General features: G+C 38.0%; 1 protein-coding gene across 1 annotated transcript in view; it reads right to left on the bottom strand.

Annotated features, from left to right (window-relative positions):
- The window catches only part of ZSWIM5 (zinc finger SWIM-type containing 5), a 262,868-nt gene extending 245,560 nt beyond the window's left edge, over nucleotides 1-17,308 (bottom strand). The window contains exon 1 of the mRNA XM_030869954.2: nucleotides 16,621-17,308. Within this exon, the coding sequence (XP_030725814.1) occupies nucleotides 16,621-17,218 (598 nt within the window). The 5' untranslated portion in view covers nucleotides 17,219-17,308. The remainder of the gene's footprint in view (nucleotides 1-16,620) is intronic.
- Nucleotides 17,309-17,631: the final 323 nt, after the last annotated feature.

Below are 17,631 nucleotides of genomic sequence, written 5' to 3'. Positions count from 1 at the left end.
AACAAACACATGAAGGAATGCTCAACATCATTAATCATTAGAGAAATGCAAATCAAAACTACAATGAGATATCATCTCACACCAGTCAGAATGGCCATCATCAAAAAATCTAGAAACAATAAACGCTGGAGAGCGTGTGGAGAAAAGGGAACACTCTTGCACTGCTGGTGGGAATGTGAATTGGTACAGCCACTATGGAGAACAGTATGGAGGTTCCTTAAAAAACTAAAAATAGAACTACCATACGACCCAGCAATCCCACTACTGGGCATATACCCTGAGAAAACCATAATTCAAAAAGAGTCATGTACCAAAATGTTCATTGCAGCTCTATTTACAATAGTCAGGAGATAGATGGAAACAACCTAAGTGTCCATCATCGGATGAATGGATAAAGAAGATGTGGCACATATATACAATGGAATAATACTCAGCCATAAAAAGAAATGAAATTGAGTTATTTGTAGTGAGGTGGATGGATCTAGAGGCCGTCATACAGAGTGAAGTAAGTCAGAAAGAGAAAGAAAAATACTGTATGCTAACACATATATATGGATATAAGAAAAAAAAATTGTCATGAAGAACCTAGGGGTAAGACAGGAATAAAGACACAGACCTACTAGAGAATGGACTTGAGGATATGGGGAGGGGGAAGGGTAAGCTGGGACAAAGTGAGAGAGTGGCATGTACATATATACACTCCCAAACGTAAAATAGATAGCTAGTGGGAAGCAGCCGCATAGCACAGGGAGATTAGCTCGGTGCTTTGTGACCACCTAGAGGGGTGGGATAGGGAGGATGGGAGGGAGGGAGACGCAAGAGGGAAGAGATATGGGAATATATGTATATGTATAACTGATTCACTTTGTTATAAAGCAGAAACTAACACACCATTGTAAAGCAATTAAACTTCAATAAAGATGTAAAAAAAATTTTTTAAATAAATAAAAAAATAATAATAAATAAAAAGAACAAAGGATAGGGACTTCCCTGGTGGTGCAGTGGTTAAGAATCTGCTACTAATGCAGGGAACGGGAAGATCCCACATGCCACAGAGCAACTAAGCCCTTGTGCCACAACTACTGAGCCCATGCACCACAACTACTGAAGCCCACACTCCTTGGGCCCATGCTCTGCAACAAGAGAAGCCACCACAATGAGAAGCCCGCGCACCGCAACAAAGAGCAGCCCCTGCTCGCCGCAACTAGAGAAAGCCCATGCACAGCAACGAAGACCCAACACAGCCAAAAATAAATTAATAAAATAAATTTATTTTAAAAATTACTCAAATAAATAAATAAAAAGAACAACGGATAGATATTAGTGGTTTTCCTAATAGCAAATGCAGTATTGCTAAGATTAATGACTTTTTCATATGCTTTCCTATAACCACTCTATCCATTTTTTTCAATTTGACCCACAAGTTCCAAATCTGGTTTGGAAAAAACTAGTGTATAAATCAATCAATAGAGCAATTCAATCAACATCTACTAAGCTTTTTCCATGTAAATCACTGTGCTAAGTACTATGGAATACTGGATCCCAAACATTTAAACCTGGAGAGCTTGTCAAAGAAACAGATTCCTGAGCCCCGTTCCAATTTTAGTCAACTAGAATTTACAAGGGTGGAGCCCCAGAATGTATTTTAACAAAGTTCCTCAAGTGACGTGAGTAAAATATAAAGGAGCAGTGTTGGGAATCACTATTATGAAAATCATAGAAATTAAAAAGATAATGGTTTCAATTCATTTCCACAAAGACCTCTTAAAAGTCCATTATGAATTCTACTAGGTATTGTACTGGATGCTGAATATATTGTAGGATACAGTCCTTGCCCTAGAAGTGCTTACAGACTGGAAGAGAAAATCATACCTAATAATAAATAATTATAACACAAGCTGAAAGTAGAAAGTGCTGTCTGTCCCCTAACTAAAATGTACGCTCCATGAAAGCGGGAACTCTCTTTTATTCACTGCCATATCTCCAAGCATCTAGACAAGAGCCTAACACATAATATGTACTTAATAAACAATTGCTGAATAATGCATAGGACTAAAATGGAAGGTTTAATTTCAACTAAGTAGATAAGGAAAAGGCACTTTTAAGAACAGATGTATAGACTATTAAGAGGCAGGGAAGGTTAAAAGAAAGAGAATTAATATTCATAGTACTACGCTACAATGTGTAAGAAATTCCAGGTTGACTTTGAATACATTATCTCATTTAATTATCATATAAACATTCTGAGATGGTGTCTCCATTTTAGAGATAAAGAAACTGAGGCATAGAAGGGTTAAGTAACTTGTCATCCAAGGTTACACAGCTAGAAAGTAGCAGAACTGAAATTTGAACCCCAGTCTCTAATAATAAGGCTTAGGAATTTAGACCTCATTTCCTAAGAAAAAGAATGTCTTTGAAGTTTTTTTTTCCTATTTGGAATATTTGCTTTTTTAATAACAGCTTTATTGTGATGTAATTCATATATCACAAAACTCACTCTTTTAAAGTATACAATTCAGTGGTATTTAGTATATTCACAATCATCACCATTATCTAATATTAGAACATTTCATCACCCAAAAAGGAAACCCCATACCCATTAGCAATTATTTTCCCTACCGCCAGGTCCTGAAAACCACGAATCTACTTTCTGTCTTTAGGATTTGCCTATTCTGGACATTTCATATAAACTGAATCATATGACATGTAGCCTTTTTTAAAACATTTTTTCTTGTGGTAAAATATAAACAAGATGTACTCTTTACCCATTTTAAGCGTACAGTTCAGTGGCATTAAGTACATTCACACTGCTGTGCAACCATCACCATTATCCATCTCTAGAACTTTTTCTTTTTTTTATAAATTTCTTTATTTTATTTTATTTATTTTGGCTGCACTGGGTCTTCGTTGCTGCACACAGGCTTTCTCTAGTTGCGGCGAGCAGGGGCTACTCTTCGTTGCAGTGTGCGGACTTCTCATTGCGGTGTCTTCTCTTGTTGTGAAGCACAGGCTCTAGGTGCGCGGGCTTCAGTAGTTGTGGCACGCAGGCTCAGTAGTTGTGGCTCACGGGCTCTAAAACGCAGGCTCAGTAGTTTTGGCACATGGGCTTAGCTGCTCCGCAGCATGTGGGATCTTCCCGGACCAGGGATCAAACTCGTGTCCCCTGCATTGGCAGGCGGATTCTTAACCACTGCACCACCAGGGAAGTCCCTAGAACTTTTTCATTATCCCATAATAAAACTCTGTGTACCCCTTAAATAACTTTCCATTCCCCTCTCCCCCCAGCCTCTGGTAACCTCTATTTTACTTTCTGTGTCTTATGAATTTGCCTATTTTAGGTATCTCATATAAGTGGAATCATATAATTTTTGACCTTTTGTGTCTGGCTTACTTCACTGAGCATAATGTCCTCAAGGTTCATCCATGTTGTACCAAGTGTCAGAATTTCCTTCCTTTTAAGGCTGAATAATAGTAAATTGGATATATATACTAAATTTTGTCTATCCATTCATCTGTCGTTGGACACTTGGGTTGCTTGCACCTTTTGGCAATTGTGACTACTGCTGCTATAATGTGGGTGTACAAATATCTGTTCGAGTTCCTGCTTTCAATTCTTTTGGCCACAGACCCAGAAGCGGAATTGCTGGATCCAGTAATTTTATGTTTAGTTTTTTGAGGAACTACCATAACATTTTCCACAGAAGCTGCACCATTTTATATTCCCATTAGTGATGCACAAGGGTTCCAATTTCACCATATCCTTACCAACACTTGTTATTTTCTGGGGGTTTTTTCTTTATAACAGTCATCCTAATGGATATGATGTCCCATTGTGGTTTTTTGCATTTTCCTAATAATCAGGGAGTGATGTTGAGCATCTTTTCACATGCTTATTGGCCATTTGCATATCTTCCTTGTAGAAGTGTTTATTCAAGTCCTTTGATCATTTTTTAATCAGGTTGTTTGCTTTTTGTTGTTGAGTTGTAGGAGTTCTTTACATATTCTGAACATTAATCCCTTATCAGACATATTCACTTTGAGTGGCTATTAGGGTATCCATTTAGAAATATCTAGCAGGCAACTATACATGCTGATCTTGAATTCAAGAGGGAGAAAAATGATGTACACTTAACAGTCATAGTATTTGCACAGTGACATTTATAAAGTACTTTCATGTATATTAGTTTCTTTAGAATCTCACAAAAATCCTAACACTTGTTCAGATGAGAAATCTCAGGCAGATCTCCGGACTACAAATCCCAAGATTAAGATTATTTGGAAGTGCTTCAGGGATCAAAGGGAAGAAGCTGGCCAAGCTGCCTGAGTTTTGGGCCCCATCCCAATTCCCCAAACATCTCAAATTTTTCTGCTGCAAAAACTGGAATATTATGTAAGATTTCATTTGAAAATAAGTAGAGGTACTTGAAACAAATTTGAAACCATTACATTATATGATACTAACTCATGTTCTTAAAATAGTTATTGAAGCTGTAGAAATAAATAAGATTGCTTAATTAGAAAACTTGGGGCAAGAAGGTAATCCTACTTTTGTGGGGTTAGAGAATAAAGAAGGAAGGTAGAAGGAAAACCAGAATGGTGAAGTAAAACAAAAATCTAGGAAGAAACGTTTCAACAGGAAGGTTCAGAAGACTACAGAAAATGCTATACAGAGGTCATGAAGGATGAGGACTGGAAAAAGGATACCGTGTCTGGCAATCATGAGGTCACTGGTGACCTTTAAGAGATCAATTTTAATATAGTGAGCAAAAGCAAAAGTCAGATTGAAAAGGCTTCAGAGGTGGCAAGAAAGTTAAAGAAGGAAAGGTAACAAGTATGGAATACTCTCAACAATTTTGATACAAGAATAATAGTGAATGAATATTTACGTAATACCTGATAAGTGCTAGGCCCTGTTCTAAATACTTAACATGTTAATTAATTTATACTCAAAACAATTCTTTTTGAGTATAAAACAAATGGACCATCATTCTGGTCCATTTATAGTTGAGGAAACTGAGACATAGTGAGGAGCCAGAATTCTGAGGCTACCTGCTGCATAGTCCCTGCATATATGTGATAATATATAATATAATCACATATATATCATATGTCATATTATATAATATATAATGTGTAATAATATAATATATAGTAGATAAATGCAAATATACATGACAGTAAAGAGTACAATAATATTGAGAGTATAATCTATAAAAAACTGAATCACTATATTGTACACCTGAAACAATATAAAATTCTAAATCATCTATACTTTAATTAAAAATAATAATATAATATTGAGTGAGAGAAGAGATTAGCAAAAGTATTTTTTCACAAGAACCGTAACATGGGGAAGGATTTTATACCACTAACATCAATGTATGTTGGTGATGCTCGACAGTCATGTCCGTTTACCAGGTGTTGATAGATTTAAGCAAAATAAAAACAGGCTGACTTCCTGAATGTATTAACGTGGCAGGCTTGCATTCAATAAAACCATGAATGAATAGGAAAAAATGTAATTATCTCCAAAGGCTTTCAAAGGCATAATACATTCTCCTGTTGCTTACAGAATGCAAGATAATGAATGTATGGATGGACCAAAATCTATTTTACTGATTAGCTCTATCATATTTGTACCTTAAAAAAGCAACAATTTTTTTAAAAAAGAAAAAAAGGATCCTATGAAGATAAAACAAAGCTATTCTAAAGACAGAAATCTATAAAATTTATTCTGAAAAAAAAGAATATCTGCAGTATTTTTGTCATCTTCCTGCCTGCCAATGTTACCCCTTTGAATCAACTATGGGCTAGAGTATTATAGGGCAGAGAAATGCCAATATAGAAAGAATTTCATGAAGGGTCAATCTTGTAAGCAATAAATAGTGTTTTCAATCTAATATTGCAATATTAGACATAATTTTTAAACTTCTTATAATTAAAATATTAAAATAGAGCAATTTATCCAGCTGTCCTCATTTCTCTAATCGCTTTCTACCCTTTGCCTCCACAGTAACTACCTCTATTATTACAGAACACTGTGTTAAGTGCTATTTTAACATGTATCCAATACTAAACTGTATACTCCTTAAATACAGAATTTATATTCTATTTTGCACAGAATATTTAAAAATGTTAAATATAAGTTTTATAAATGAATGGAGGAATGAACAAACATGAATAAAATTATATGTTGGCATTACATTTATACAAGTGTCTTTTGACGGTAAGAATTTATATACTTTTGCATAAGACCTTTCCAAAACACAGACACACATTTTAAGTAGTAAGAGAATAATTTTCCTTGAAATCCATTAATAAACCTAAAGATAGATAAAAGAAAATAGACTGAAGTAGAAAAGAAAGTTGACGTAGTCCATAGCATTTGTGTAATAAATATTACATAATGTTTTGACTGCCTATGATAAGTTTAAAAACACTGACAACACTAATAAAGGTGATCATTTTTCTAGAACAGTGTTTTCAAACCCTGGCTGCATATAAAACAACCAAGGAACTTTTTAAAAATTCTGAAGTTCAGTCCTTATTCTCAACAAATTCTTATTTAATTAATTCGGGGTGAGTCCTTGGCACAATTTTTTAAAAAATCTCCCCAGGTGATTTTAATGTGAAGCCAAGATTGGAACCCACCACTCTTTCCTTTAAAATCAATTTGTGAGGCATAATTTACATTCAATAAAATATACCAATTTTAAGTATACAATTAAGTTTTGACAAATGAATACAGCCATGTAACCACTACCATAATCACAACATAGAACATTTCCATTACCCAAAAAAGTTTCCTCATGCCCCACTGATTTACTTTCTGTCACTATAGCTTAAGGCTTTCTAAAATTTCATGTATATGGAATTGTATTGTATGTTCTCTTTTTGGTCTGGCTTCTTTTATTTAGCATAATGCTTTTAAGAATCATCCATGTTTTAGGCCATCAGTTTGTTCTTTTTTATTGCTGAATAGTATTCCACTATATGCATATACAACAATTTCTTTATCTATTCACCCATTTCATAGACATATGGGTTGTTTCCTGTTTAGGGCTATTCTGAATAAAGCTGTTGTGAATATTCAAGTACAAATCTTTATATGAACATATGTTTTCATTTCTTTAAAGTAAATACCTAGTAATAGATTGCTGAATCTTATGATTAAGAGTATGATTAATTTTATAAGAAACTATTCTCTGGGAATTCCCTGGTGGCGCAGTGGTTAAGAATCCGCCTACCAATGCAAGGGACACGGGTTTGATCCCTGCTCTGGGAAGATCCCACATGCCACAGAGTAACTAAGCCCTTGCGCCACAACTACTGAGCCTGCACTCTAGAGCCTGTGAGCCACAACTACTGAAGCCCACGCGCCTACAGCCGGTGCTCCTGCAACCAGAGAAAAGCCCACGCGCAGCAACAAAGACCCAATGCAGCCAAATAATAAAATAAATAAATTTTTTTTAAAAAAGAAAGAAACTGTTTTCCACAGTGGCTGTATCATTTTTCATTCCCACCAGCAATGTAAGAGAGTTCTTCTAGTTGCTCCACATCCTTGTCAGTACTTGGCAGTGTCAGTCTTTTATTTTACACATTCTAGTGTGTGTATAGTATTTCCTTAGGTTTTAATTTGCATTTCCCTAAGGACTAAATAAATATAAAAACAACTGTTCTTAAGGTAAGAAAACCACTAGGTAGAGGGTACTTCATCTTTTGATTCAACAATGTATTTTTAAAGAAGGTAACTATGTTATACTGCCTTGCTTACCACATTCATCACTCCATTATAATGAGAAAGAAGCAAATGACCGAAAAAGCTTTTCAAAAGCAGGTTTCAGAGAATTTCTTAGGGTCAAGTACCCACTCAGTTTACAACTTCCCACCTACATACAGACGGCAATATAATGCAGTTCTAGAAGCATAGGCTTTGGTGCCCAACTTGGGTTTGTATTCTAAGGTAGGGAAAAACAAAGTATTTTGGAATGATTTCTACTCAAAATAAGTAAACAATTATTTACTGAGCTTTACACAAAACAAGTGGCTAAATGTTCAATGAATGAATCAAGAACTAGTTAATAATAACCTTCAATGGTATTTTTTAATCTATATATGTTTTTAAAATCAAAAACATGCAGAAATTACATCTTTATTTTATTTATATATCTTGCCAGTATATCTCCTAGGCTCCAGTTACATATAAATCAAGGAAGAGAGATTTCCATACTACATAAATATTTTTTAAATTATACAACAGTTTACTCATTCATTCAATAAGCATGTACTGAGTACCAATTTACAGCATATCACATTATACATTCTAAGAGGGAGGACAATTTTTCTCAATACTGAGAACCAAAAATTAATCAGTTGGCTACATGTGATTATGAAAAGTATCAGAGTAATTTAGCATATGATAATATAATGCTAAACCTAATGTTAAAATGAGTGTGATTTCCTTGGCATACCAGCTCCATGACAGGCTAAAAGTGGCCAAGAAGCATGCTGCCTATATGAGGGAAGAAATAACCCTATAAATAAACCACAAGGTAGAAAATTCACATAAAAGTAATCTGGAATAGACTGCAGTCTATTTCTAATATCAAACACAATTCCAAACCATATTAACTTGGGGTTTGGAAAAAGGTTAAGACATGGTTCATATGCTTTCAGGGTTACCTATTTCTTTTTCTTTTATATCTTTATTTCATTTCTTTACAAATTAAAGATGCATTGAAAAATAAACCAATAAAGAGAAATAAGAGGTCCAGAGCAGGGGTATCCCAGGCTGGGAGCAGGTGAGCCTGGCCACCATCAAGGCTAGCCCTTGTCCTGTCCCAGCCAGTTTGGGTTGGAAGATAACTGTCAGCCACTCTGTCAATACCAAAGCCCAAGTGGTGTCCAGGCAGGAGAGACCTGCTCCAGGCACCTCTGCCTCTCTCCTCAAGAACCCCCAGCTTGGAGAAGCAGTGTTTCCAGTAGGAGCTCAGAGTGGGAAATCGGCTGGCTCTGTGAGGTACTGCAAGTTGATGATCAGACTCCCTACAGAACCATTCAGTGTTGGGGCCTCTCCAGCTGGAAAGAAGGCTGGTATCTCTCCCAGATCTTAATTTATTTTGTAACCCAGTTCCCAGACTTATTCATCTCTGACAATGCATCTCTATCCATGGGGTGATCACCAATCATTGCAGGAGAGAAAAAGAAGAGTGGAAGCAGAGAGGGAAAGCTAATCAACCACTCTGATGTTGCTGCTGACTTCCAGGCCCAAGAAGGACGGATCATTTTTCTCTCCACCACCTATGGTCTATACCCCAGCTCTTGTGCATGTGTATGTTTTATCCCTAATAGAGGAAGCTGTTGCTAACACAGAGCTAAATTAGCAGGCCCTCCCCCTGTAGTAATCCTGGGATCCCCACTCCTTCCTGCCTGCCCCTCTCTTCTTGAAGGCTGGTCCAAAGGGGCACATAAAATTGCCAGGGTCTGAGTGCCTCCAAATTCCCCAACACCAAATCACATAAAGTGAACTGAGAAACTACATGCATTACCACAGGAAAAGCAAGATAAAGTGATGGGATTAGGGGCACCTTCCATCAGTAGGACATGACAGAGTGGTAGGATACTTCAGCCTAGAAAAGAAAGTATCTCCTTAAACTTCCCCCTCCCAGCAAAGAGACTGAGGTCAGCTTACATGACTTATAAGATATGCAACTGTCCAGATTTCTCTGCTCTCCTGGGGTACTTTCTGGAAGCTGGCCTAGGACCCTATTCTGTTTACCCACTTGCTCTAGCTCAGTAGCTGCTGAACTTCCTTGTACATATGACAGAGAAAGTCCATACAAGGTGCCCCTCAGCTCAGGCTCTTGTTTTCCACCAGGATGAGCTTGTACAGCATCTCCAGTTTGTCCTCCTGTTTCTCCATAAGCTTCAAGCACTGTGATCTTTATGCCCTTAAGCTATCAGCGAAGTCTCATACCTTCTTGTACAGTGGATGATGCAGAACTGGCAGAACACTCAAGCCACTGGTGATCTGACTGAAGGAGGAGATGCTGAAGAGGCTCTGGACAACTGAGGGTTACCTATTTCTATAAACAAGTTATAAATGCTATGCATGAAAAAAATCCCACAGTAATCTGTTCATCCATGCATGTACCCTGAGTGCTATATTGCACAGTCATCATTTTTTATAAAGAAGGATGACAGGTTTAACCTTTAAATGACCACTTATTTGTCAAAAAAGTCCCACATGTGTTAAAAATATTAAATAATCATCATGCAAATTGAATCAATTAAATTGAAATAATGCTTACCTAATAAAGTGAATTTGGTGATTTCTAATTTAAGCTATATCCAACATATAAAAGTTTAAAATTCACATGAAACTCTGTTATGCAACAAAAAACAAGCATGAGAAGCTGTTATGAGTTGAATTGTGTCCTCCAAAATTGGTATGTTGAAGTCCTAACCCCCAGTACCTCAGAACGTGATGTATTTTTTGGAAATAGGGTCATTGCACGTGTAATTAGGTAAAATGAGCTCATACTGGAGCAGTGTAGGCCCCTAATCCAATAATCCACGTCCTTATAAAATGGCCACGTGAAGACAGAGATACATAGGAAGAACGCCTGTGACAAAGAAGGCAGAGATTGGAGTTATGCAGTTGTATACCAAGGAATGCCAAAGACTCCTGGCAAACCACCAGAAGCTAGCAAGAGGCAAGGAAGGATTTCCCCATTGGTTTCAGAGGGAGCATGACCCTGCCGATACCTTGATTTCAGACTTCCAGCCTCCAGAACTGTGAGACAGTAAATTTCTGTTGTTTTAAGCCACCCAGTTTGTGGCAGTTTGTTACAGCAGCCATAGGAAACTAGTACAGCATTTTCAGTATTTCTCTTATACATTAATTTACTGACATATTAACATCTTGATTTTTAAAAATTATTTTCTAAAATAATACAGTAAATGTGACTTTTGGGGGTACAGCGCTATACATTTTAACACGTGTGTGTATATATATAGCCATCAAGCATAAGATACTGATGGTTAATGTCTTGATTTTTTTTTAATAGTTTATTTATTTATTTATTTATCTATCTGGCTGCACCAGGTCTTAGTTGCAGCACGCGGGACTTTTAGTTGTGGCATGAGGATCTTCTTGGTTGTGGCATGCAGGGTCTTTAGTTGCGGCATGTAGGATCTAGTTCCCTGACCAGGGATCGAACCTAGGCCCCCTGCATTGGGAACACAGAGTCTTAGCCACTGGACCACCAGGGAAGTCTCAGTGTCTTGATTTTTAATAGCCATTACTGAAACAAGAGCAAAGAAATTGTTTCACATAGGCTTAAGTAAATTTCCGGCCCTTTCACTTCAAAATTTAGACTTTGTATTCACATTCAATAATACATTTTTTTAATTCCTAAAATAAAGATAACCTCTAAAAGTCCACTATCTTTAGTTTATTCATTATCTTTAAAATCTAAAGCTCTATTCCTTGAGAAAGTCACTTTCAATAAGAATGCATCTGAAGTTTTGAAGAAACTGATAAATCACCATTCTTCACATAAAACAGACAGTCAACATAAAAGATACACACTGTTGCAACGTTCATACCACTTACTGTTATCAGCTTATTATATGCGCAAGTATGGAGTTTTCCCCATGTCTTCTAACACTGCACTCGTTATAAAAATTCATGTATCTCTCTTAGTTTTAGAATACTGAGAAGTCTGTTTTTAAACTTCTAAACATTCACTATTCATCAAACTTTTTTTTACCAAAGTATACTTAATTTACAATGTTATGTTAGTTTCAAGTGTACAGCAAAGCAATTCAGTTATACACACGAACATATATATTCTTTTTCATATTCTCTTCCATTGTAGGTTATTACAAGATATTGTATATAGTTCCCTGTGCTATTACAGGAGGTCCTCGTTGTCTACCAACTTTATATACAGTAGTCTGTAATGTTAACCCCAAACTCCTAATTTATCTCTCCCCCCAACCCCCACTATCCCTTTTGGTAACCGTAAGTTTGTTTTCTATGTCTGTGAGTCTATTTCAGTTTTGTAAATAAGTTCATTTGTATCATTTTTTCAGATTCCACATATAAGTGAAATCATATGATATTTGTCTTTCTCTGTCTGACTTACTTCACTTAGTATGATAATCTCTAGGTCCATCCATGTTGCTGCAAATGGCATTATTTCATTCTTTTTTATGGCTGAGTAATATTCCATTGTATATATGTACCACACCTTTATTCATTCCTCTGTCAATGGACATTTAGGTTATTTCCATGTCTTGGCTATTGTAAAAGGTGCTGCTATGGACATAGGGGTGCATGTATCTTTTCGAATTAGAGTTTTGTCTGGATATATGCCCAGGAGTGGGATTGCTGGATCATATGGCAGCTCTATTTTTAGTTTTTTAAGGAACCTCCATACTGTTCTCCATAGTGGCTGCACCAATTTACATTCCCACCAATAGTGTAAGAGGGTCCCTTTCTCTTCAGAGCCTCTCCAGCATTTATTATTTGTAGACTTTTTAATTATGGCCATTCTGACTGGTGTGAGGTGATACCTCATTGTAGCTTTCATTTGCATTTCTCTAATAATTACCAATATTGAGAATCTTTTCATGTGCCTGTTGGCCATCTGTATGTCTTCTTTGGAGAAATGTTTATTTAGGTCTTCTGCCCATTTTTTGACTGGGCTTTTTGTTTTTTTGATATTGAGCTGTTTGTATATTTTGGAAATTACCAAACATTTACTAAATATTAAGATGTGTGTGTGAGGCACTGTGGTGGAGGAGGAAGGAGAGAATTCATTGATCAAAAAAAATAAATAAAAGAGCAATGTGATTTTAAAACTTGGTAAGTTTCTACTCTAAAAAATGTTACCACTTATCCTTAAAGGTATGCAGCTGCTTTCCCTGCTGGAATATCTCACATATAAGTAAGTCATTTTTCCCCACATGGAAATTTTATTATGATTTTATATCTATTCTAACTTACACACAATGCTATAAAGCTTTTTAGATGAGGATATCTTTTGTTCCCCTAAATAACAGAGATTAAAAACAAATTATATATAAAAATCAATACCTGTAATACTTGTTACTGCTGTATTTCACAAAAGTTTGTACTATAGAAAAATTTCATAGATGTTTATTGATAATATATACATGCTCATAATTATAAACTTACTAGTTAACGTTTAAGCTATGGATAACTTCCTGAAATGGACCTTTTTATTATTATCAACTTTGTAATTACACCTCTTCCACATAAAGTAGTACTTAGCATTGTGGCTCTAGTCTTGAAGACTATCCACATACAAATTATGTGTTTATTAGAAAACATGTAGGCTAAAAATATGGGGCTCAACTGTCAGAATCTATGATAATTTCTGGATATTTATATAATTAAGAAATACCAGCACTGAAGGACCCTGTATGCCTTTATCCAATTTTTGAAAATCTAAATATTCAAGTAAATATAATATTTCTGCATACAAGAGAAAAACTGTTAATGCTTCTTTTCCCTCAATCAATTCAGATTTCCCTGAGAAGACACAAACCTCCTTTAAGTTTTACCAAACACAGAGAAATCCATTTAAAATATGATGGATAGCAAAAAAGGGTCAACATCTTAAAATTATTAGTAAATTATAGTTGTACCATTCTTATACCATCTGCAGATTCCTGAGTAAGTATTTTCCCAAGGTTTATACTACCACTATTTCCATGGGCTTCTTAAACAGGTTAAAAATGCAGATGCTTAAAACACCTGAACTCTATTACCCTCATAATACTGAGAGATCAGAAAAGTCTATTCACAGAGCTTCAAACTTACAGACATCCATGAAAACACTAATTTACAATTTTCCCCTTTTAAAAGGAACAATACTTCTGATTCAGTACTGTCATGGAAAAGAAATGTATCCTTTGAGCATAACAACCTAGTCCTCCCATTTGCTTACATCAAGCTGGGAAAGTTTTAGTTCTGATACCAAATCTGATGTTTTCTACAGAGCATTTGCTTTTCAACCAGGCCATGACTCCCTATTACCAGATTCCATGTGGAAAGTAATCAGAAGTTACCGAATTTAATATACCTACACTTTGTACAAGTTTTTGTTGTTGTCTAATTTTTTTTCCTTCAAATTTTGTGTTGTGCTGTTCTCTTTATTTTTAAATTTATTTATTTATTTTAAGGTATTCTTGTTTTCCTTATTTAAATCCCCTTATGAATCTTTTCTTTAAAAGATGTTGTTATAGAAATACCCTAACATCCCTTCCTTCCTAAAGTATCAGCCTTTAGTAACTTCCCAATTCTGAGGTTACAACTATGGCTTGAACACAGTAAGGAAATATGTAGAATTTTTATTAATATCACTGAGTAATTATATTGAGTTTGAAGTGAAGTTATAAAGTGAAGAACATGATTACCATCTTGCTACATACAAATCACTTTTTCACTCATCTCTTGGCAATACTTTTATAAAACCTATCATCTAGATTAAGTCACATACTCACATTTTAGGTTTAAGAGATGAGGGATGGGTCTCTATCTTTACATATTAAAAGATGGTTCATGCCAAGATACAGAACTCAGAATGATAGAGAATGGAATATCCTTCTCTTCCACACTTACTAGCATAATTAAAGTCAGAAAAATAAAGATTACACAGCTCATGGTTCTCAAACAGCATTACTTAAAAGTGATTAATTCATTCTCCTACCTTCATCTATGAAACCCAAAGTAAAAGTCAGAAAATATGCTTATATATGTCCTTTCTCCAGTCCCTAAAACTATCATACAAGAGCTCATCACCCTAATAAGCATGCCAACTATCTTATTATAAAAGAAAAATATCTGATTTAAACATGACCTGGATCACCCACAAAATCTGATTTCATTTGTAACTTGACATTATAGTCACTTTCAAAATATATACCTCTTTAAACCTCTTCCTCTCTCTCATCTGCCCCCCAAAGTTTGAAAATTCTTTCAAACCCAATATTTCTTACTATAAAATGACCACTTAAATTGACACTTTTCAATTCAAAATATTTTAAACAAGAATCTTAAAAGTTAACTGATAGAAACTCATACAAAGAATAAGGTCTACAGACGAATAAAGAAATGCCTATATTCATTTTCATGTTTTCAGTATTAAAGCTGTACACCTTAATTATCTGATTATTCAATTAATTATTTCAAAAATACACACAAACACACAAAGGACTAGCCTCAAATAAACAAAACTTTCTCAACTTACTGTCACTATATTCTGACACAGCATAAATTTAGATAAATTTACACTTCACATTTGCAAAACAAATTGTGGTATATGTTGTTTTAAAAAGAAACACAGGGTTCAGTGACTCTCAATAATCAGAAGTAGACTACCTTATATGAAACACCACAATGTACTACTCTTAAAATAAAAAAATTTCAAATATGTCAGTTTTACCTGGGGAGAAGACAGCTAGATGTCTAGGGTTCCTGTGTATGTGTGTTCCTGTGCTTGTTTAATTCTAAAAACAACCTCTCTCCAACTCCTTTCAAAAATCAATATTTTTTCAATAAATATGAGCATATACTGTACAATAAAATGCATAAAGATAAGATGCACTTCCAAAATGCTGTAACAGTCCAAATAGAAAAAAAAAAAAAATCAGTGTTTTAATTTCCCACATAGCAAGTCAATGTTAAACAATGTCATTTTTTTCCCTTTCTTCCTAACCATTCCACAAATCAGGACTACTGTATTTGTATATTTAATAAGATGAACAAACTGACTAGAAGCTCTGGAGGAGTACAAGAGAAAGAAATCCTTTTCATTTTTCCACAAACAAAAAGATAAAACAAAAGCAAATATGAAGACTTGTTAAATGAGAAGCATTTGAAAAACCCAATGTGACCAGCTTTTGATTTACCCCAGTCTGACAAGGAAGATAGACCCCACCCCCACTCCAGATTGTGCCTTTTTTTTTTCCTTGGGTGGGAGTGTGGAAAAGAGAAGCTGTCACATTTCCATCTTCGGTTATTGTTAAGTCCACAGCCTAGATTCCCAAGTATCACTGGTCCAGGGGGGGAAATATTAAAGCAGGTAATTAAAATTGTCTGAAATGCACAGTATTTTGTTGATTTTTTCCATTTTTAAAGTTAATTATACCCAGCTTCAATCTACGAAGACTAGATTGACAGCCTGTCCCTCAAACATTCCCTGCAAGACCGCTTGCTCCAGATTCACTAACAATTCTCTCCTCTCTAAACTTAAATTAGAAAAACGCATTTCAGAAATTATTACATCCAGAAAGCCATACCTCCCCATCCTTCTTGCCTTGGCCTGGGGTGTAGAACGAAGAGTAAAAAAGAGATCTATTCGCTCTTCAAACAAAAAGAAAAGCGGGCACTGGGCTGGTGGAGGAAAGAGCAGCAGTGGACCTGAACGAAATGTTAAGAAAAGTTTTTTATGTGACTAGTTTGTCCTTTCACCGGAGAACAGGAGTTGGGCAGAAAGCCGGGGTCTTGGCCCAGGGCTTGTGCACAGAGAAGGCACCTGCGGAAGAGGAAGCCGGGGACCCGAGAGGAGTCAAGCGAGCACCTACCGACTTGCAGCACATTCTCCACGGAGCCGCTGTCCAGCAGACGGATGCCCCGGCGGAACGGTAGCCCCTCGCCACCACCGCCGCCGGCGGCTCCTGCCCCTGAGCCCAGTCCCGGGGACGCCCCCGCCGCGGCGGCCCCGGGGGCGGAGCCGGCCGGAGCGGCGGCCCCGGGGGGTGGCGGCGGCCCCTCCTCGGCCGGCGAAGCCCCCGCGGCGCCACCAGCCGAGCCGGCGCCAGGGCCGCCGCGGTACTGGAAGCTGGAGTACATGCAGATCTCCCGCTCATTCCGCGGAAAGGACCAGTAGACGATGCGGCGCTGCACGGGCTCCGGGATCCGCTCGAAGCGCTCCTCCACCCGCTCGTACGCCCACTTTTCCGCAACCGTCTTGGCGGCACAGTCCAGCAAGGACTCGGGCTGCAGGTGGGGGCGGGCCCCCAGGGGCAGGCAGCTGCCGCCGACGCCCCCCACCCCGCCGCCGGCCGCCCCGGGCGAACCGCGAGGGTGGTGAGCCTGCGGACTGGGCCACGAGCACAGGCGCTTGGCCGGAGAGACCGGCGGTGGCGAGAGCAGCTCCTCTCGCTCACCTCCTTCCGCCATTGCTGGGGACTGACTGACTGACTGAGGCGGCGGCAGCGGCAGCAGCGGCGGCTGCACCGGCTGCGGCGGAGACCCTGGCCACGGCCACGCGCCCCGCGCAAGCGCCCAGCTGCGGCGCCGGGGTGGGGGGGGGCGGGGCGAGCAAACCCGCGAGCCTGCCGGCTTGAGTGTGGAGCCTAGGCCGGTCCGGTGCGCGCTCCGCGAGGGCCGACGGGGGCGGACTAAGAGAGAGAGGCGGCGCGCGCCGTCCGGGCCGCCGCGAGCGCGAGGAGGGACGGGAGCGAGCGCGGGCCGGCGGCGCGCGCCAGGCGCAGACGTCCCAGAACGCGCACCGAGCGCTCGCCCTGGGCCGACCGCAACCTAGAGGCCAGCCAAGGGCGAGGAGCGCCGGACCCTCGGCAGCTCGCTCACCT

This window comes from Globicephala melas, chromosome 1, assembly GCF_963455315.2.
Source record: "Globicephala melas chromosome 1, mGloMel1.2, whole genome shotgun sequence".
NCBI classification, from domain to species: Eukaryota; Metazoa; Chordata; class Mammalia; order Artiodactyla; family Delphinidae; genus Globicephala; species Globicephala melas.
This window is presented reverse-complemented; position numbering and strand designations above follow the sequence as displayed.